The 22,235-nt window shown below is 39.3% G+C and overlaps 1 protein-coding gene across 1 annotated transcript in view; it reads right to left on the bottom strand.

Annotated features, from left to right (window-relative positions):
• Positions 1 to 827: 827 nt before the first annotated feature.
• Positions 828 to 22,235, bottom strand: part of LOC103475883 (unconventional myosin-XVIIIa-like) — a 120,552-nt gene continuing 99,144 nt past the window's right edge. The window contains exon 47 of the mRNA XM_081615571.1: positions 828 to 15,183. Coding sequence (XP_081471697.1) covers positions 15,156 to 15,183 — 28 coding nt within the window. The 3' untranslated portion in view covers positions 828 to 15,155. The remainder of the gene's footprint in view (positions 15,184 to 22,235) is intronic.

The following is a 22,235-nucleotide window of genomic DNA, read 5'->3' as shown; positions in this document are numbered from 1 at the left end:
AGCACTTCACCTGCAGCAAACCTGGTGAAAGAATCCGTGCAGAGCCACCTTGTGCGGATCGAGGTTTTGTTTCAGAACAAAAGGACTCAGAAAATCCTCCCTGGAAAATTACTCTTTTTAAAATCAGTCTAGAGGAAAAGGTGGCCTTGATTCTTTTTTTTTTTTTTTCCATTGTGCCTATATCATCCTGATGGAGCCCGGGCGAGGTCATCAGGTTGAGTTTGACCTTTGCTGAATGGTCTCAGGTGTGCAGCAATGATGAGAGCTATCTGTTGTTAAAGAAAAGAGAGAGCGAGAGAGAGAGAGAGACGGAGAGAGAGAGAGAGAGAGAGAAAGCTGCTTCAACAGTATTTGCTGTGTTCTTGCTTTGCTTCAGTTCTGCTGAAGTTGAATTTTTACCCGCTGGTGTAAATATTCCAGCTAAATCTGCACAGTATGCCGCCGTGCTACTGGAGTATTCACATTGCGATGTGTACGAACAGCGATGGGCACACTGTTCTTATAGCATAGAGACACTTTATCAAGTCATCCGTCCACTCATCCGTCACCAAGCTGCCCGAGTAACTCCTGTCCCACCTACGTCTACTGGCTCTTCTGAGTCCACCCAATTCTTTCCAAGCCAGCTGTGAGATTTGATCTGTCATTTAGTTCTCGGTCTGCCCAATTCCTTTTGAGACTTCTCAAGGGTTTTCCTACCAAACACCATATAAAGTGGCTCCTTTCAATCACGAGGAGCAGTAGAATCACTGGATTCAACACCTATAGACCATTTCACAAGCCACCTTGTGTCTATGGTGTGTCTGTTTTAAAATGAGAGCTTGTTTTCACAGAGTCTTCCTGGATGTAAAGTCCGCCAGCCTGTTTTTGCATCTTTTGTAGACATTCAGTCCCTGATGTATCTGACTCACCGGCCTCAGGATCCAGCTTCTCTCTGTTTTTGTGTTTTAACAAAATTTCCACACTTTGCTTTTTTGCTACTTTAAACCCATTCATAGTTACTTGTATTGAATATAACTATTTAAAACAATAATTGATGAGAAGTTTCATTTAATTAGTTTTTTTCTTCGGATAGGTTATGGTAATGACTACAAGATGTGGTTTTATGGTTTTAATGTATAGCTGATTTAGTCTTTATTTATATGTGTGTAAATAATTTCAATAAGTTTCCTCATGTATTTTTGTTGTACCACAAAACTAATAAATGAATCGAAATGTGAGCCATGCTTGAGAAAACTGAACTCAACCATATATGGGCAGTGATGTCACTGGGTGACACATAATGACTTTTGTTTGCTTTATGCTGAAGTACGTCAAATATCAGAGGAAACCGAGTAACGATGTGAAAGACGGGAGTGATTTTTTTTTTTTTTTCACATAAGGTGCACGGATTTCCAATTAGCTACTCTCAGTGGTTTTCTAAACAAAACTCAGTTAGATTAGCTCTAATCTCAGGTGTACCAAACACACATCCTAGACTCCACATTCATTATGTATTAAACAAAGATGTGACAAAGTGGTTCTGTTTGTGTTTACCACTTGTCCCTTATTCTTATTCTTCCAATTTATTTAATCTTTCTACAATTTAAGCAACCCTGATGCAACTTTCCTTCGCTCACTATCCCGGGTTTGATCGTGGTAGCATTATGTTCCCGTTTACATCTACGTACGTTTTAGTTCAAGCTAACGCTTTTTCTTTCAAGGTACGTTTATGGTAAATTATTTGCTTTTCCGTTTTACTCACCATTTTTTGTTCATTTCAGATGTTGCTTCTTGAGCAGGTGTGTGGGAGGGGCCAGCTCAGCGCTTCCTGCTTAAATGGCTGGATGACGTCATCAATTGCATCACTGGGTTCTACTAAATGTAGGGTTTTTTTTTCCTCCTACTGTATCATTAGTTTTTCTTTAAAGTGTCCTTTGGAGTTGCCCTGTATTAAATGACTTATTTTGCAGACCATTTAGTTATGTAGATGAGTTTGTAAATTAGATTAATAATCTTATTCCATCTTTGTTTAAATTTTGTTGTTTAGTTTGACCTGTTTTATTATGGTTTGGTCCAGTGAAGTGCAGGTGTGCTGCCAATTTGCTGTAAGAACAGTAAGCTTTCAGATCATAGACATAATATAAGAATAGACGCCTTATGGGGTAATAATATATATGGGATACATGTTTATATGTATGTATGTATACTGCTTGAAAAAAAAACACTTAAACAACACAATATAACTCCAAGTAAATCAGACTTCTGTCAAATCAAACTGTCCACTTAGGAAGCAACACAGATTGACCCGACGAGGGTCCCCGTTGTCAATCAGTGTTGCTTCCTAAGTGGACAGTTTGATTTCACAGAAGTTTGATTTACTTGGAGTTATATTGTGTTGTTTAAGTGTTCCCTTTATTTTTTTGAGCAGTGTATATAAATACATATATATAGATATATGTATATGTTTTTCAGCCGACGAGTTCTAGCTTCAGAGAGATATTCAGCAGCTGAGATCGAGTCCAAAATCCGATGAGAGATTCATCCGTGCTGCAGTGAAAATTAAAAAGTTTATAAAAAATTTAAAAAAAACTAAGCACAACAACAAAAGACTAAAAGGGTGTGTACTCTATGTCTTCTCAAATACACCCGTTTCAACCTTGTGGTAATAATAATACAGAGTCAAGAAAGGAAGGGTTTCCGAGACTGATTTGCTATGGTTTTAATGTACGTAACTGCACCAAACTAATAAATATTAACAGATTTACTGATCAACCTTTTATTTCTGTTATGCTCCTGTCAGAAGTTTTCACATCCACTTGGTATTTTGCTGCAATGAAATGCTACAGTGATGAATGCCCTGCTATGCATTCACCACTGCAGCATACATAATTTCAACAGGTAAGCCAGGCTGCCACAGATTTTATTTTATTTTTTTGGACATGTCAAAATATTGTGCTTCATTAGCATCATAGCTCTCACAAGCTGTGAATAATGCAAATGTACACCAGTGCTACAGAATCGTCTCAATGCTCCTCCAATATGTTAGCAGTGACCCAGTAATATTACCTGAACACATAGATGCTCTGTCTGCACCAATAAGCAGTCACTCGCCTTGGAATGCCAGGCGTTTAAAACGGAAAGTGACACTGACTGCATGAGCCACTTTTGGATTAATTCAGCTAATGATTATCTTGAGGTTCCACAAGCAGAACCTCAAGACAGACATTTTACAGGCATTTTATATAGTAAACCGAGAGAGACAGGAGCCCAAACTGTTTACTATAGTGGTGTATTTATTCTCCCATTTAAAAGGGAAAATAAATGTAAGGTTATCCAATTAGTTTTCAAGGAAAAAGTAAACATAAACTGGCTAAAGTTGTATGAGTGACTTTAAAAACTTAGTTTTTTTTTTTCATGCATAAGAAAATTGGGTTTTGCTAAAAAATAATAATAATAATAAAACATCCTGTGAGGTTACTTTCATTTAATTCTTCAGCACAAATGAAAAGAACAAGATAACTGAATTTGGGTCTCTTATGAGTATAATCTGCTTTTGTGTTTAGCCTGAAATGTGTTTCAGGCTGAACCTGAAACACATTTTTTTTCCCCCAACAAATATAAATCTAGTTCTGAAACACATATTTATACTTTTAGCTGAAACCTACACAAGCGCACACACACAAAAAAATGTTTTTTATACATCTGTCCACATTTCTAAAGCATTCTGGTAATCATCCTCTGAAAGCCAGCAGAGAGTGTAACAAAGAAGAGCGGCACATTGGCATTTGGAGTCCAAAACTCTACACTGGGTGGGTATGTAATGCGTTGCCAGACGCTGAGAGGGGAGCGAGGTGTTCCAAAAGGCAGGTGGAATAAAGTGACACGGGATGAGAGCAGGAGGGGGTGATAATAAGGAATCCATGTGACTGACTCACAGCGACGGGCTTACCTGGCTATGAATATTTCAGACAGCAGTGAGGTGTGTTATTACAGCTCGGTGGGAGCACTCACAACATGGGGCGAGACATGTGCTGTCACAAGATAGGACTGAGCACAAAAGCACACAAACAATGCAATTTTTTCCAGCATTCAGAGGGAACACGTCTCCAATTGCTCAACTGTGCTGAATGGCGGAACGATAAAATGTTTTCATCAGCAAACTAAACTCCGCATCTTCCTTGACACGCCGCCTTAAGTCAATACATCAGCCAATCCATAAGTAAGGAAAGGTTTACATATAATCGGAAGACTGGCTGTGCCTGAGAGAGCAAAATAAATCCATGCTGGGTTTTTTTTTTTCTAAGTTGGAGCCGGTCCCACATGGCAAGAGGACGATTAAATAAATATTCTGTTTACATGGACTGGTAGCCCAGGGGTCTTCAAACCAGTCCAGTAAAGAAGCTTCACTCAGTTCGCTAACAACTTAGAGCCTCTGGCAATTTTCATGGATTCCCTCAACTTTGTTTTTTTTTTTTTTTTACCATCTTCTGCCTCTCAAGCAACTGTCTATTGAAAAACACTTCTTGGAAAAGAAACTGTCATCGGGTAATGTGGCAATGAGAGATGTTGGTTATTAAAAGTTCAAAAGAAATATCGACAAATCCTCATGATAGTTCCAATATAGCTTGCAAATTGTATATTGCAGATGAACTGAAGAAGCAGCATTTTATTTTATTCCAAAGCAAGATTTTGCTTTAATGTTCATCAAAAACAACAACAAAAAAAAAAAACTTTGTAATAAATAATACTTGACTTTCCATACAGATTTGTGATCCACGACTTTTTTATTGCAATAAGAATTTTATTAGCATTTCAGGGTTTCCCTCAGTGCATTATAAGCCTGGCGGGCCAACAGGCTTTACTTGTGCCCCTACCAGGCTTAGCATTGTTAATTTATTAGGATTTTTTAAATGATTGCCTTTTTTTTTAAGTCTTTATAGTTGGTGATGAGGTGTTAATCTTCCAGCCTTACAAAAAAGCCTAAGTATCAAATGATATTTTCAAATTTCCTGTCAACTTTAAAAAAATTTTAACTCAAAAACACGGCAGGGGGCTGGATGACTGCCGTAGCGCCCTGAGCACTGGGCTTAACAAGTTCTCTGGGGGAAGCCCTGCATTTTAAGAGTTCAAATTAGGTCTTTGATGAGCGTGATGTTCATTTTGTATGTTTTGCTGTGCAAAATAACCTGACTTTTTAACATTGTAATTTCGAGTGAATTATGATTCAATCAAGGGGACAATGTACGCCCAGAGCATGCATAGAGGATATTGCTAAAGGAACTGTTTAGTTTGCGTTGAGAGACCAAAGAGAATGCATTTTTAATCACATGTTTGCATTGCTGTGCATTTAGGATTCTGTAACTTTGTGGGTGTGTTTAAAAAACTCTTTAAAAATCGAGTAAAGCTTGAATTGTTTGGAGCATTTGCACAGAGAGCACAAGGATGTGATGAATCATTCTCCAACAAAGATCAGAACTCAGAACAACTGTGTCAACCGTCGTCGCTAAAAAAGGTTTTCTCTATTTCAATGAGCTGCTGTACGGCACAAACATCTCCTCCACATGTCAAATGCTTGGGTAATTAGGAACACATGAAACTGCGATCAATAAAATGTGTCTGACAGCTTTGTCAATGGTGTCTTTTGCATTCTGGGAAGTGCTGTGTGTCTCGAGAACATATGAGGGGAAAAATAAATAAATCCATTCCAGAAATACAGAAATAATTATGAGGTTGACCATGAATGCAAACAGTCAGTGTTTTCCAAGTTTCTGGGCTCCTCAATGTTTTAATATCATACCAACGCCCCTGGCTAAATCAGATCACGAAGCGTAGGACTGAGTGTGGAAGTTGCATCCAGCTACGCTCTCCTGGCTGCAGCGAACTCGTGTGCTGCCGCTGCACTGGAAGCCGTGAAACGTAAAATCTGTCTGTTCCCGAGACGCACTTTGTTGTTTACCGACACAACACACTTGATGAATCCAGCACAGGACAAACGCTCGTCACCACGATGCATTGACACTTGAATAGAATTAAAAAAAAGAAGTATTTTCAATCGGTGTCAAAATTGAGTAAATTAGGCAGAAAAAAAACAAACTATAAATATGTTGTTTGATGCAATCATGCTGTTAAGCACATTTTTGTGTCTCCGGGCTTTTCATGACGCCAGCGTTCTAGCTAAAGTCCTGTACATCAGCTACACGCAGAATTTTCTTTAGTATAACCTTCAAAATACCATCAATCTTCAGACTCTATAAATATCTAAAAATGAAAGTATTTCATCCACATTTTTTAGCGTTAAAGAGTGTCTGATTTACAGTGACTTTCTATTGACTAGATCCTTTCTTCTTATCATTTGCTGCACTTTACAACGCGTTGTTTATTGATTCTTTCGAAAGAACATAAATGTGCTTTACTTGGTTTGTATTAATCAAATCATTTGTCGAACTTTGTCAAATATGAGACGTTTTAATTTAACGGAAAATTCCACTAAGCTAAATTGATGGTGAAATGGTAAATGGCTTGTACTTGTGCAGCGTTTAGTAAGTCCAGAGGATCCCATGTGAAGACAAAATTAATAAAGAAAGGTTTATTGTAATAAATCCATCCAGGAATTTATTACAATAAAGAGATGAAAACCGGCACCCCTACCTGCAACTGAGAAAGTTAAAGGAATGAAGAAATATAATGTAATGTCAACTCCATCCTTTACCACTACTAATAATTTATATTATTCCATCAATTGTACAGCTTTAGTGGTTGTGGTGCACATCCAGAAAAGCTTTAATTAGTTTCACCGTGACACAGTCACAAAGGGACTGATCAGATAAGACAATATTTCAGTTATTATGTGAAGAACAGACCTATGCTTAAATCCTCACATTTCTCTTGTTCCTGGTTATAGAAGCAGATTAGCTCTGTTTTTTTTTTTCTTTTTTTTTTTAACTTAATAGCCTCAGACCACTCATGTTATCATCTTGTGATGATACCCCCCGATGCAAGCGTCGCTGTTATTAACATGACACTTAGTTAAAAGCACTTCTGTTAAAACATCGGAGACGTTTCGCAATCCGTTCTCCTGAAAACTTCCGACACGGACACCTGAGACAACAGCAAAGCCCCGGAAAGCGGCAGTCTGTTTATGCATTATACATCAGCCCTTAGTTATTCACCAGAAAGGACACGAATTAACCTGTGTGCAACCTTGAGAGTGCTATTAATATTCAGCAGATAGTGGCATTTAAGTAAAAAAAAAAAAATCTGACAATAAATGCTTTGACTGGTACAAGTGTGTGAAACTTATTTTAGATATGTACTGTGGTTTGTAAGGTTAAGTGACCTTTTTTTGTTTTTAAGCTAACGTAAAGTAGCGTAAAACAGAAAAGGCAAAGTATGTCATTCATAACATACCATGCAGGCCACAATATATTATAAAATATTTCATTACATACAATCCTAATTGAAAACGCCAAAGATAAACTGTCGTGTGTGTGTTTTTCAAGTCCATTCAGGGGAAAAACTTTGTACATCCTTCCTGCTTCTGTTAGACTTAAGAGGGAAAAGCAGTCGCCATGTAATCAGATGCACTAACCACAAGCGCTGAGCATAAACAAGCCAGTGAAGTGAACACAAATTTTTTTTTTTACATGACCACAGTGTGAAAATTCATCTTAAATCACAGCATCTGTCCTATTTTCCACAAAGTATTGTAGAATCAAGATAAGGCCGTCAGTCCGACTGCTAAAGATTGGCCAAAATAAGGTTGTCAGCAGAACAGTGATCCCAAGTGGAGCAGAGAAACTCCAGTCCAACTGTATTTTGTTATTTTTTCTTATCATTCACAGAACTCAAATGGTTGCTAAGGCTCAGTCAAAGTCCGAGCCTGAAAACGACTACATTACAATAGTTAGACCTTAGAGGAGAACAACCTGAATGAATTCCCATAAACTTTCGTAGACTGACGTACTGTTGTAAAGGAGGGTGGGTCAGATTTTATCCACCATAATAAGAAGTTATTTTTAGGTGAGTGTTGCTAAAGGTGCTTCTCCAAGTTATGTCCGATCATCAAATCAACAAAGCAGAACTAAAATTGGGTAAATTATCAAATTATTACTTCTGCACTGAAAAATAACTCTTAAATGGATTTACCAAACAGCATCAAGCCAACCTGTATAGTTGTAAAACAAATAAATAAATAAATCTGGAGTAAGGGAAAAACAAATCTCTGAACACTTATAAGTGAGTCCAGTGTTCAGAGATTAACCACAAGAGCTACTTGTGGTTATTGTAGTAAATTGCAGTAAATTTACTACTAAATTTACTACAATTTAGTAGTAGATTGTATCTACTACTACACTACTTATGGAACAACATGTGATAATTCATTCCTTTGACATTGTAATACTCTATTTCCCATGGCTATTTGAGGCAATATTATCAAATCAGTAACAAATCTATCTAAAAATGACTTTAAAAAAAACACACCCTAGTTCTTGGCTTTCCAGTCCAATCTCCCCATTTTCATCTTCCGCTAGAGTTGATGTAACAAGCAGTTAAATGCTCTGTGTTTTCTCTTCGTTGTCGAGGGATTAAAACACGAGAATAAAAGTCCCTATCCAGGGCAGGAATTTAAATTATCTTTCTTCAAAAACTTGTTGGCTAATCCTCTCTTTTTCTCTCCCTCCCTCTCTCTCTCCAAACTCCATTGGGGTGATCTGTGATACACGCATATGAAGTGATACTTCTTTAGTGATAAATCATCAAATGAGCAAACTGATGTTGCTGCAGGAACTATTTGTGTTCTCACTGATGTTACAGAAATATTTATGTCTCCCTGGGAAAGCCCAAGCTAAATATTTCACCGAGCCAATTTAATTATTCACCGCATTTCGAGGGAAAAGCAAAACGACAATAAGAAATCGGCTCTTGAAACAGAAGTGGAAGAAGTTAATGAAGCTCTCCCGCTTGATAGGAGCGCCGATGTACTGCTGACTCAGTAACTTTGTTTTTTTTTTTAAGGGAAGGCGTTGAGCTTTCCGTCATGCTGACAGGGAGAGAGAAGCATGAGTTTAGGACTGGGGAGAGATTCCCACAGGAAGTATAATCTATGCTAGCAGGAATAACACCAGTAAAGTAAAAAATAAAAAATCAGGTGCATAATCAACCGAGTTGAGATCACATTTTTTTGCACCTGCTGGAATATAATTTCAGTGGAGTGGCAGCGAAACGCTCACTTGTCTAAAGCTGTCTGCATGCGTGTTATCCCTCATGTAGAATCTCTTCTCGCATGAGCAGAGTGCACAAATTCTGCTCGAAAGCACAATATTTGTCCTTTTTTTTTTTTACCTCGCATTTAAAATATCGAAATGTTCAGTGCAAGTGTTTTTTGGTAAAGCAATTTGGCAAATTTATTCATTGTTCAATTAAGCAAATACAAATAACTAGCAAACAGAAGAGGGAAATTCTTAAGAGGCCCAGGTTTTGTTCTGCATGAGTGGCTGCACATATTTTTCGGATTAGAGCAAAAAAAAAATGTAGAAGATAACAATGTCTGTGCACCTCCATCCATTCTTCAACTCTTAATTTTTTTATTTATTTATTTTTTTACACACACACAGCCTTGACTCTGAGGTTATAATTAAGCTTTTGGTTTGCAAAGTTGTAAACATGTCAGTATTGCTAACTAATGTCTCCTGGCAATGACAAGATATCATGTAATACCTAGAAAAAGAAGGCAAAGGTAATTCTCGTACATGTTTTCAATTGGGTAAGTGCAGACCTCTGGACACAAAGGGCAGGCTGCAGTGAATACAAAGGTGCACATCAAAAATCTGGTTTATTTAATTCAGTTAATAAACTGAAATAGATTTCAAACTGAAAAGTGAAGCATATTTTTGTAGAAACATTAGACACAAGGTAAAATGTTCCAAGTCTCTAGAGGTGCTCAGGTTCTGCTTAAGTTTGCAAAGTTACTTCAAAATAAACGTCAAGATCCTCATTTTAAACCTCAACACAGTCAAGTTCAGTTTATCATGTTAATCTATGCTAGCAGGAATAGCATGGTAAAACATCCAAGTCTTTTAAATCTTTCCACCAGGCTACCTGATTTTGTCAGGTGTTAGTAAAGATCGCAAGCTACCATGGACCACAGATCTCAGAAAAATATAGAGAGAGGTTTTTAGGAATGCGTTGCTATCGGGTGATTTACATTACAATTGTTCTGTCATGTCAACTCGTATTGGCGAAGTCGTGGAGAGCGAAATGCAATTTTAATGATTCTAACAGCAGAGATAGTGGATCACTTCTGAAGTAAACTTTTACCTCACAATTTATTCAACCAATGTGTTTCTGGCTCCCCTTTTGTTCATTAACTCTTTTTCAGAAAAGCGAAAAACCCATCTTGAGCGAGCGTAAAAAAAAAAAAAAACTTTTTTTTTGCAAAACTGTGATTTCCATCAAACTTTTCTAATGCAATACTTTAAAATGTGCATAAAAAAAACTGTTGATGGCGACTGACTTTGCAGCATCCCTCCACTTTAAGCAAAGATGTGTCGGCAGCGAACGGCTAATTCCATCAAGTCCATAACTTTGTGGCAATCCATCACACAGAGCATGCATGTGGTGAGACACCGCTGGTGACAGGAAAACACCCATTTAACAGAAAAAGAAAAATCCCCCAGTAGAAGCTGGGATTTGAGGAGAGAAAACACACAGACAAAAATACAAGAATAAAACAGAAACACTGTAGATTGTATGCGAACAGATAATAAATAAAGAATTAATGGCAACAGCAACTCTTTTAGTAGCTTCACATAGGAGAGAAAAACAGTGAACTTCTGAACTCTGAGCCAGTAGTCCTTCAGTGTCTTTATCTAGAAGAGAAAAGGGTCAAACAGGCAGACAAGTGAAGTGTATCATCTAAAGAAAGAGAACATAAAGGTGTTAGCAGCAGTAGCTCAGCTTTGGCTCGCTCCAGGAATGTAACAGCTAAATAAAAACACAAGACCAGATTCAACTTTTCTATTTTTTTTAAAATAATGACAGCAGTAACAAAATTAATAGCAGAAAGAGAGTGAAAAAAGTGATCAGTATGACCGCAAGAAACCTGAAAGCTCTTCCAAAGTGTCGCAAATAACTCTTATTGACTTACACAATAAAAATATGCAAGACACACTTTTTTTTTTTTCATAAAAGTTAAATACTCCACCTTTAAGACATAGCAAATTATTGGGTTAAAGAACAAAAACCTTAGAAAACTTCATGGTGATGAAATTGCATGTTCTGATTAAAGACGACGCAAAGATCCCACACATTATCATTAGAGGTCAAGTTAATGTAACCTAGAGTAAGTGACTGACTAATTTCAATATGCTCTGGTTGACAAACAATCCTATTTTCTTATCAGAACATCCATTCCTGCTGAAACATGACAGAGACTCTGTAAACGTGTTGTCACTGTTTATATGCTCACATAATTGATTAGCAAGCATTTCTTAGAATCTTAGAAAATTTGAGGGAAGCTAGATATAGGTTAGAAATGTATTATGGCATCTCGATTGAGAGGAAATTTAAGTAAAAGTTAAATTACAGCCACGTTAAGGCCTGATTTGCATACTAGTTTAACAAGGATACATTCATCATACTTTAACTGCAGACAGTAATCAAGGGGGGAAACTTCTTTAAATAATTTGATTAGGACTGGGTTTAACACGTGGAACATGTGGAACAGACTAATTTTGTAAAAACTCAAAATGATAAACTGGACAACGATCTGCTCTTATTTCTAATGCTGCCTCACTAACTGAAGACCTTTCCATCTCTGGATGCGAGAGGAAATGTCAGATCCAGTGTCTTATAAAAAGCTCATTTGTTCAGGCTTCTGCACAGCCGCGTCGAAGCTCAAATGACAAAACGACAAAGCTTCCCTCTATTTTGTTTCCTTAAAAACACCAACTCTCACAGCCCTAGCATTGGTGAATCACCCGCCTGATTACAGACTGAACATCTAAGCAAGCCGTACATGAAAACAAAACCGTGTGTTGCCTTTGTTTCGTTTTTTTGTTTTTTTTTTCCAACAGAAAGAGGTATTATCCTCTTTTTGTCCATGCATTTCCGAGAGCACCACCTCTGCATTAACAGCATTTCGAATTGAATGACTGGGTTCTCCCTTCACTGTTGCCAAGGGAGCTGCGGTGGCCATACATGAATAATCAGAAAGAGCCGTGTGAAGGACTTTCTCCTCCAACAGTGCTCTGGGCAAAGTCTAAGGTGGGCTGAAGCCCACAACCATGTCTTCTCACTGTGAAATAATAAAAAAAAAATGTAGTAGCTCCTCCATCAGTTAAACCCAGAAATCATATTCGCTTTTTGACACCTGCAATAGCTCATTCTTTATTTATTAGGTTTTTTTTATTTCATTTTGTTGACTTGAATTGTGTGTGTATGCATGTGTGCGTGTGTGCGCGTGTGTGTGTGTGTGTGTGTGTGTGTGTGGTGGGGGGGAGGGACAAATGAACATTATTGTCCTTTTCAAAATTCACCCCACATGTTTAATCTACCAGGCATTTCCATAGTCTGAGACCCCATTGATTGATTCTTCAATTGCATCGCTATCACATCTTTTTTAAAACGCGAGATTTCATTTCGAGGAGTGAATGAAGGAAACGATCAAGTTTGCAGAACGCTTCCTATCTGCGTTTGTGACAAACTGTTTGTTTTGGGCTTTAAAAGAGAAAAAAAAAAACGTGGAGAAAAAAAAGAAAGAGGAAAAAAGAGGAAAAGGCAGTCGCACATCCCCGAGGGGGAGAGTTGAATGACCTGCCAAATCTAATTTCTCTGTGTGTGTATTTACCAAAGTAACTGTAGCAGGGGGAAAATGCATTATGTCAGCGCCTGGAAGTTCTCTTGGTTATGGGAATTCAGTGACCCATTATATTGTGGTGAGCTGCGCACTCTCGTGCATGGCAGCAAAAGTGAGAATTGTGAAATCCCTCGACGGCGAACTGAGACTTTGCGTATTTGGCTCTTGGAACAGTTTTGAAAAGCGTCTCGGAGCTGCGTGGGGTTTTCTAGACAGGTCGGCTCGCTTAATGGCCGTCTGCAAACAAAAATGTTCATTCGTTTTCAAATTACCAACAGAGAGTAGCATCAAAATAATGTCAACGGACAATGGCTGGCAAATGTATTCATACGCCTTTCGCTCATTTTATGACATTAACCAATAAGCTCTGTGTTTTATCACGACTTTATGCGACTGCACTGACACGAGCTACGGAGGAGGAAAATTGCACATGGTTTCTGAAATGTAGTGCAAATCAGAATCAGAATTGTGCGTCGTGCTTTGGTGCGGAGGCTCCCTGAGTAAATATGTTTTAGAACCACATTTCCTGCAATTAGAGCCGTGTGTGTTTTTGCAACACATTTTCCTCCGCTATATATTGAACATTTTGCAAAACAACTCAGGCCGACTGAGATTAAATGAAGTTAGTCAGGTCTTATCATCTAAACTTAGCACCCACTGCCTACATGTACCCAGCATTTCTAGCATGGTTTGTGACAAACAGCAGTGGCTTTTCTTGCCACTCTTATATGAAAGAGTTATGGATACGTTTTCAAGACGTTGTCATTTCAGACACTGTGAAAAACCTTTTAACAGTGAGGAAACATAAAGAACCAATGCCATAGGTGTTCATTGTTATTCTTCCTTAGTACAATTGTGAGTAGTGCTCTTAGTAGCAGCGGTATGTGTGAACTGTGGCGTTCAATCGAGCGCTCTTGAAAGTGGGGATCCACATCCGCCGAGGAGAAGCCTCCAAGTGCAGAGGCAGCTAAAACAAACCGAGGACAATCTGATTCCCGTCCTCCGGACAATGAGGCCCATCACTCAGCATCCGCCGAGTAGCGCCATGGATCATATTTACACCCGGACAGCAAATTGGGGCTCCAGGGACAAGCGCAGGAAGTGGAGGTCACTTGACCAAACACGGCGCGCGTGCACGCCCGCGGGAAGGAAAGCAGCAGCTATACATCACGCCAGAGGCCATCCATCACTCGAGCCGCTCGATGTGAAGCAGCCACTCCGAGATTTGCAGCAACCTCCAGCCCCCGAAGGGACGAGCCGGTGTCAGAGCTTTTACTATATACCCTCTCACAGGCGGGACACTCAGTACACAGGTCATAAATGTCAGCAGGGAAGAAGCCATCACGCTTATTTAACTGTAAGTGCTGTTCTCAGGGAACTAAGAGTCCTAAGAGTGATGGTGTTGCTGCAATCAGACAATGTAGCTATGAAATTAAATGTAGTCTACATAAAACTGTGACAGTAAAGTAGGTGTAAGAGCCGGTGTCTTTTGTCTCCGTTTAAAGAATAAAGCATGTCACAAAAGGAATTTAGGACAAGGTCAATGTAAGAATAGCAACCTGGCTTAAAAAAATGAGTTACCATTCGAACAAAGGATGTTAAGAGGCGACTGTACTCATTCACATCCGTGCATGAGATGCACAGATGTGAATCTTAAATGTATTTCTACAAATTAACCTTTTGCTCACATTTTGCCATGTCACAGCCAAACCAATTAGTTTGGCTTTAAAGGTTTCTATGACAAAAAAATCTATAATTACTGGGTCAACACTTTTGCAGAACAGCGTTTCACTGGACTTTACCGCTACAACTCTTTCGTGAGACAGATTGAATAGCTAGCACCTGTAAACATCTTCTTTAATTAAAAAAAAGAAAAAAGCAAAGAGATCCAGCCCCCACCATGTTTCACCATGGGGAGGATGAGTTCAAGGTAATGTCGTAGTTTACTTTCACCACACAGATTAACCTCTGAACCGATAATCTCTTACATGTTTAGTGTTTTCTGTGCAAGGCACGTGGAAACTAAATCTGCGCCTCCTTCCAGGGTCGCATGGTGGAGCAGCTTTCTCTGTTGTTGCCTTGGAGAACGAAGATCTTGGATTCAAATCCTGGTCAGGGCGTTTCCAGCCTCCCTTTTCCGTGATCTTCCCTTGAATTTGTGGGCTCCCTCGCATAGTTCAGTAACATGGATGTTGGGTTCCAACTCAGCCATAATTGCCCTTTGATCAGAGTGTGTGTGCATGGTTGGTTGTCAAGTGAGAAACTGGCCACCTGTCCTGGCTGTACCCTGCCTCTTGTCCATTGTACCAGCCCCGACGTGTCAACAGCAAGGAAACGCCACAGAAAACCTCAATAAAAACACAAAATGTGAACATATTTTGGTCATGTTGGGAGGCACTGGAACATAAACAAACTTCAAGACATTTGTTGGTGTTTTCCTCTGGAAAAAGTAAAAAGTACGAGTTGGAGCTAGACATCAGTAATACATTGCTTGACGTTCTGCACAGCATCAAAAGCCTGACAACAGATTACTGCAGCGGCAGTAATCTGCATGACAGTTGGTTACTTTCAAGAATCAGCAATATTGAGATTAATTGTCCAAAAAAAAAAAAAAAAAGTGTTTGGCTAAATTGAAGACACCTGGGATCGTTATATTGAAAGTGTATTTCAGTCATACAAATTAGTTTTCCTGTAAGACACATTGCTCACTCTGGACCAAAGATAAAAAAACAACCATCAATTTTATGCTTAAATGCCTTTGGCAAGGGTTATGTACTCTGCTGTTATGACAGAGGTAATGCAGAGAAGTACATTGATTTTCGAAGCAACACATGCTGCCCTCAAGACCACATCTTCTCCAAGCATGCATTTTGCAACAAGACAATGTAAAACTACATTATGCACTCTCTGCTGTAACCTATTCCCTAAACAGAATGTATAAAAATAATTGTCCTGCTGGGAAATGTTCAAAAATGTTTTCATATCATTCCAACTGTTTGTGATTTGGGTTGAAGGCATTTGGCGTTTCCACATTTTAATATATAGCAGTCTATTTAAAACTACACTTCAAAGATCTACACACTGGTCTATAAATTAGACAAAAACAACTCTTTAGAAAGATAGGCTTTTTTTTCTACTCCTAAAAGCTTGTTAATCCAGTTTTCACACTAATTCACACCGATGGTTCTAAACTTTAAATTTAAGCCACACAAGTGGATGGTTATTGTGGTGAATTGTATTCTTAGTCTGAGGTTTTTCCTTAAAAATCGCTCTATGTTTGGGTGTAGTCATCCTACCCACTATTCAAACTGAGTGCCACACTATAATTGTGCCACCATCATGCTTAAGTGTCTGAAAACACGTATTTATGGATTATTTTGTTTGAGAAATCTAACTCTGTAACAATGATTCTAGCCAAAAAAAAGGGGGGAGGAGGGGGTGTGAATACAAAGCAATTTTGTGAAAGTACAAGACAAAAAATAAGCTGAAACTGCTGCTGCCTTATGTTAGTATCTAGATCCGATAAGTTTTGAATTACAGGCTAAAGAGCCAAACATGTATACAAAACCTGAGGCTGGAAAAAGAGAGGATAGCAAAGATCTCAGGGAAAAAAAAATAAACAGTTCAATTTCTAAAGTCTTTTGAAAACAACCTCTTCATCCTTGAAAAGCAAGACTGAAAGCTCTCCTATAATTGAAATTCCGTATTGTTTTGCCAGGAAAAAACAGCAGATAGGATGACAGCTCTAAATTACATGTCTCCGCACATTTTTTTTTTTGCCTGGCAGGGAGAAACGAAATAGATGCATATGCCCTTGTTCCGCGGGAGGTACGCGTTGCAGGTGGACAGGTGGTGGAGATTAATTTTCACCACTAGAATAAGAAGGGCCAGCGCATATACTGTAAGAGCAAGAGGCTCGAGCAATGGTCTGGAAAGAGGAGAGGAGAGGAGAGGAGAGCGGAGGAAACAGAAAAAAAAGCACTTCTGCCGGCGTGCCCTTCGATGAGAACGACAAAGGGTGAAGGTGAGGAAATATTATACATAAATGGATTCACCTGAACCCGGTGGTGCGGCCCATTTTAATGCTCGCAAAGGTCTCGAGATGAAAATAGGCCTTCCACTGCGATATAGCGTTTCTTAACTGCATCACCTCAGGAGCTGAAGCTGAATAATTCAGACCTTATTAGTCTACCATTTGTCTGGACATAAAGTCTCCTAGCAACATTGCTAGACTTTGTGATTAGGTGGGTAATGTGTCACAGGTGAGCTGTGCTTCTGCGAGGACTTAGTCCCTATTTGAAGTTTAAGACCAAACCCTGTAATTTAAGCAACAAATGTTTGTCATCAGTGTTTTTTGCAAAGACAAATATACTGTAACATTTCTCAAGGAAAGGCGGTGACTATAACCAGTTTGCACACCCATGTCATAAGAAAAAGCTCAAATAATTTTCCCACATTTATTCTGTAATATTCAATTACACAAACATTAAATTCCACTTTAGGAGAAATGGATAAACAGAAGCAACAAGCAGGGTGTATAACTATGCACACCCTCAACCTAAAAAAGAGACAAGTTTTAAGTTTTGAGGTTTTGATTTTGGTCTAAACAGGAAGTCTGTTAGTCTGACAACTGAAGCAGCAGCTCAGCTTTTTTTGCCCTGCCAAGAGAAAATCGACATAAAAAGATGTTAGCTTTGCTTTTTCCTGCTAATATTTCTTTACTACGGATAACAGGATTTACAGTGGCAAACATGTAGCAAGTGCTGCAAAAGAAAAACATTGTGTTGTTTTTTTGTTTTTTTTGGTTTGTTTTTGACCTGCATCTTGTTAATTTCTCAGAATCCATTTGGTCATACTAGCTTTGAGAGCAACTGTTATGTTTTCATCCAGAGGACCTGGATCTGCTGTTCAACCTATATTCAGCCAGAGCAGCAACTGGTTACCATGGAGACTGAAAGCAGGCTGGTGGACAGACATTTCTGACCAAGCAGTTGGGACCTTTTTCTCAGCCAGGTTGCCTTGGTTTATTGTTTAGATGCACTTTGATCCCCTCCATCTGAAAGCAGATCGATCTCCAGACAAATTAAACACAGTTTTTGTACCGTTGTAGATTTTTGTTAAATAGGAGGGAACAACAACAATAACGAAACACTTGTTGCTTGTAAACTTTTAAAAAGGAGAGAAAAACCGATGTGATCTTGTAGGAGGAGGGAATCAATTTGAGCAGGAACCAGACAGGAGAACAGTTCACATGAGCAACAAGATAATTATGAGTAGGCAAAAACAACATTATGCATTCCTAAAATACATTAAATCTACTAATGATGAAAACTCGGATCATCCAGAGTGATCATATTCCCATTTTATAAGCATGCTAGCTCACACTTGAGCTCTGAGAGATTGTAAATGTCAGCGGCTTGTCAGTCAAACTAGGTCCCAAACGGGCAGCGAGACTGAGCCTGCTAAAAGGGAAGGCCAGATGACAGGACAGACATTAGTATCCTGTCTGACTCACTCAGTGTCTGCCTGTCAATCTCCAAGTAGATGTGAAGCACTACTTTGCCACTTTATGAAATTTCACATTCCAGTTCGGCAGCTGATTATCTCAGTCAAACGCCTAAAATGTAAGACGCCGACTGGTTTTCCTCCTCGAAGAGAAGTTTTGGATCATCTGGCTGGCTTGAAATCGCTGCCCCGAAATCGTCAGATTTAAGACAAAATAGAAAATAAACGACATCGTAGCGACAGAATAAGCTACAAGGGAAATTTTGCATCGAGTTATAAAATAAAAATACAAATTTCAGTGCAAATATGAGATAGTTTGAAAGAAAATAACTGTTTGCTTTGCATTATGTTTATGTGATTTATGCTGTTCAGTCGCTTTATGTCATGTTTGATCGTTTTAATGTACTGGTAAATCTAAAATGCTTCACATTTTGTTTTACGATCATAAATTAATTAATTCATGTTCATTTTATTGGTATATTATGTGACAGGCCAACACAAATCAGTGAATAGCAGGAAAGTAGATGCTAAATGACTGTCTTTATCAAAGTTTTTTGTTTTGTTTTTTATCAAATTAAATCTGAAAAGTGAAGTGTCTTTATAATTTAGCTCTGGTGAACCAATAGCATTTAGACTTACTTTCTGGTTGTGTTTTGAAACATTTGAATGCTGTGGCAAGACACTGTACATTACGGAAGAGGATTAGGGCCACTGGAAAAAAAAATAAAACAGTTCTGACTTTAATCTCAGAATTCTGACTTCAATCGCAGAATTCTGAGATTAAAGTCAGAATTCTGAGATTAAAGTCAGAATTCTGACTTTTTTTCCTCAGAATTCTGACTTTAAACTCAGAATTCTGAGTTTAAAGTCAGAATTCTGAAATTAAAGTCAGAACTGTTTGTTTTTTTCCAGTGGCCCTAATCCTCTTCTGTAGTACATTCTTAGTTTTTGTCAGTGGTGGAGAAAGTACTCAAAAAATGTACTTAAGTAAAAGTACAAATACACAGACAAAAATGTACTCAAGTAAAAGTCAAAGTACCACATTAACATTTTACTTAAGTAAAAGTAAAAAAGTACTGGCTTTTAAAAATACTTGAGTATTAAAAGTAAAAGTACTTGCTGAATGCATTGCCTAATCACTAATATCATTAAGTGAACCAATCGTATTTAATTTTAATACAGCAGTAATGTGCCATTATAATGAACAAGGCCACAGATAAAGCATGTTTTTATTGTGTTTACTCTGTAACATAGTTTAGACTTAGATATGTGATTCTAGGCATCATAATTTCAGGGATGGAAACATCTCATCTCCTGTCCTAACATAGCATGAGCTTCACTTTTTTTGCCACACATTTATTTTGAAATAAATCCAACTGGCAGAGGAGGACATGGAACCAAGGAGCCTCGTAGCAGAGTTGTAGTCTAGACCACCGAACCCAAGACCAAATCAAAACCAGCACCCTGCGCTACATGACAATAAAATTAAGTGCACCTATCAAAATTGCTTCTCAAATTGATCAGAAATATTCACTTTCCCATAAAAACACCTAGATATTAAATACTTAGACCTGAAATAAATTTAACCAGTGACAATTCAAACTCTTCTTCATTCTGTTTTGCTTTCATCTCTGTGCCACAATACACAGAGGTCTCCTGCCATCCCTAAAAAAATAACACCCTGAGCGGTTGCCCATATTGCCAATGTCAGAAATAATAATTGTCTGCACCATTAAACATAGCAATTAACAACGCTCAACTATGAACACTGTCCAAGGCCCAATAAGCAAAAAGTAACCAAGCAGGAGCACCGTGACTGTTCTCATCCTCCCTCCTGCTGCAACGTCTGCCACCATGACAGGTGACAAAAACAAAGAGCAATGAGCATGCTCTGTGTTCTTATGTTCTTGTTTTATTTATTCACCAACTAAATATAAAGATATTTTAATGAAATAAAATAGCTACTGCAGTGTACGCAGAGCATTACAAGAACAAAGAACGGCTCTCACTGAGGCTTCAGTACTATAGGACTTGGTCAAGATCCGTCCAGAAGAATCAAATCGTCCATGAATGTCATATTACTATATTGCACTTTGGTCACAGCGTTGTCCCATATATGCAACACCTCAGTCAACACCTCCACACAGTAATTCAGCGCATGAGTGACAACTTTTTTTCATGGCAGATGCAACATGTGTTTCAGTCAAGACAGCTAGCTTTGCTAGCATCACGTCCACGGAGCTTACCTTTCTTTAAGCTTTCCTTTCAAGTGACGTTAAAAATTGAACGAAGTCCCACGTCTGTGAAAGCGAAGCGCTGCTGATTTTACATGTCGCCATATCTTATGATTTATGCAGCGCTATTATATTACTGACGCTCAGAGGAAACCACTGCGCATGTCTTGGAGCTCCGCGTGCGGGTAAAGGGGGAGCCGATGGGTGACAACAGACACTAAGTCACGTTATTGCTCGGATTTTACGGCGCCACCTTAAGTCCCTGAACTTCACATTTTAACGGAAAAAAAGAGCAACGCGACTTGGATGTAACGAGTAACACGACAGTTTTGTAGAAATGTAGTGAAGTAGAAAGTACAGATACTTACTGTAAAATGTAGTGGAGTAAAAGTAGAAAGTATCCATTATTAAATCTACTTAAGTAAAGTACAGATACACGAAAATTGTACTTAAGTACAGTACTTCCCACCACTGTCCACATCAATGCCGCTTGGCACACTGATTGAGAAGGCGTGGTTGTGCAAATACCTAGCGGCAGAATCGTGTACTACGAAAACTGCGCGTGCAGCAGCGTCATTCTGGAAACTTTTGGGTACCCCCTCATATTTGGCTGTGACTCCTTTCTTTGTGACCTCGTCGAGGTTGCCATTTGCTTGTGGTATTCCCAGGTACTTGTAACTGTCCTCTATGTCTGCTATTGTTCCTTCTGGGAGTGAGACCCTTTCTGTGTGGATGACGTTCCCTCTCTTTGTAATCATCCGCCACACTTCTCTAGTCCGAATGACATCCCAATGTCAGTGCTGTAGGTCCTGGTGGTGCGGATCAGTGAGTCGATGTCTCGCTCGCTCTTGGCGTACAGCTTGATGCCATCCATGTAGAGGAGGAGACTTTTGGTGGCTGCATTCTTGAGTTGTATCCGTGGCCAGTCTGGTTGAAGTTTGGAGCCATCCCGTTCTTCCAAACAGCGATGGTGCTCAGAGGGGCTTTCCTCCCCCATTGCTCCTTCCCACCTGCCTCACCCGGAGAGCCAGGCCGCTGCTGCTGGGACCTCTTTTCGTGGAGCGCCGGCTCCTTCGTCCAAAGAGGCGCAGGCGATTCTTCTTTGTGCCTGTGTCCTTGAGCTACAGGCGCGCCACCTGCAGCTCTGTATGTTTTTTCTTTTTTTGCCACCATTTGGATCACAGAAACGTGGGTGGGCATCTGCCTGCGCCTGCTTACCAGCAGGTTTCTGGAGGTCCATATGGTGGCTAGGGTGAGCCACATCTCCATGAGGCCCTGTTTTATGTTTTCCGGTGGCTCACCCGGTGCAGCACTAACTGCGTGTCGAGGACTTCCCTTGCTGGCAAGTATGGGAATTGCAAGGAGCCGGCCTTTGCCCACAGGTCCACAGCAGCGCTACACTCCCACAGAAAGTGCCTAACCGACTCCGGGTCGGGGGCAGATGTCGCGGGAGTGCATGACGGCTCTGACCGGGAGGATCCCATGAGCCACCATCCTGGAGTCTGTTTGGAAGGACGGGATGGCTCACGTTGATGATTTGGCTGAGGGGATTCAGACCTATGCAGAACAGTAGTGGGGGCAGAGAGTTTCCTGGAAAGAATTATGATTCTTTCCAGAGTTTTTGATTTCTGCCCCATTTGATTAACACTTGTGCAAGTGGT

This window comes from Poecilia reticulata, chromosome 14, assembly GCF_904066995.2.
Source record: "Poecilia reticulata chromosome 14, P_reticulata-male-v2, whole genome shotgun sequence".
NCBI classification, from domain to species: Eukaryota; Metazoa; Chordata; class Actinopteri; order Cyprinodontiformes; family Poeciliidae; genus Poecilia; species Poecilia reticulata.
The sequence above is the reverse complement of the archived record's forward strand: the minus strand, read 5'-3'. Positions and strand labels throughout refer to the sequence as shown.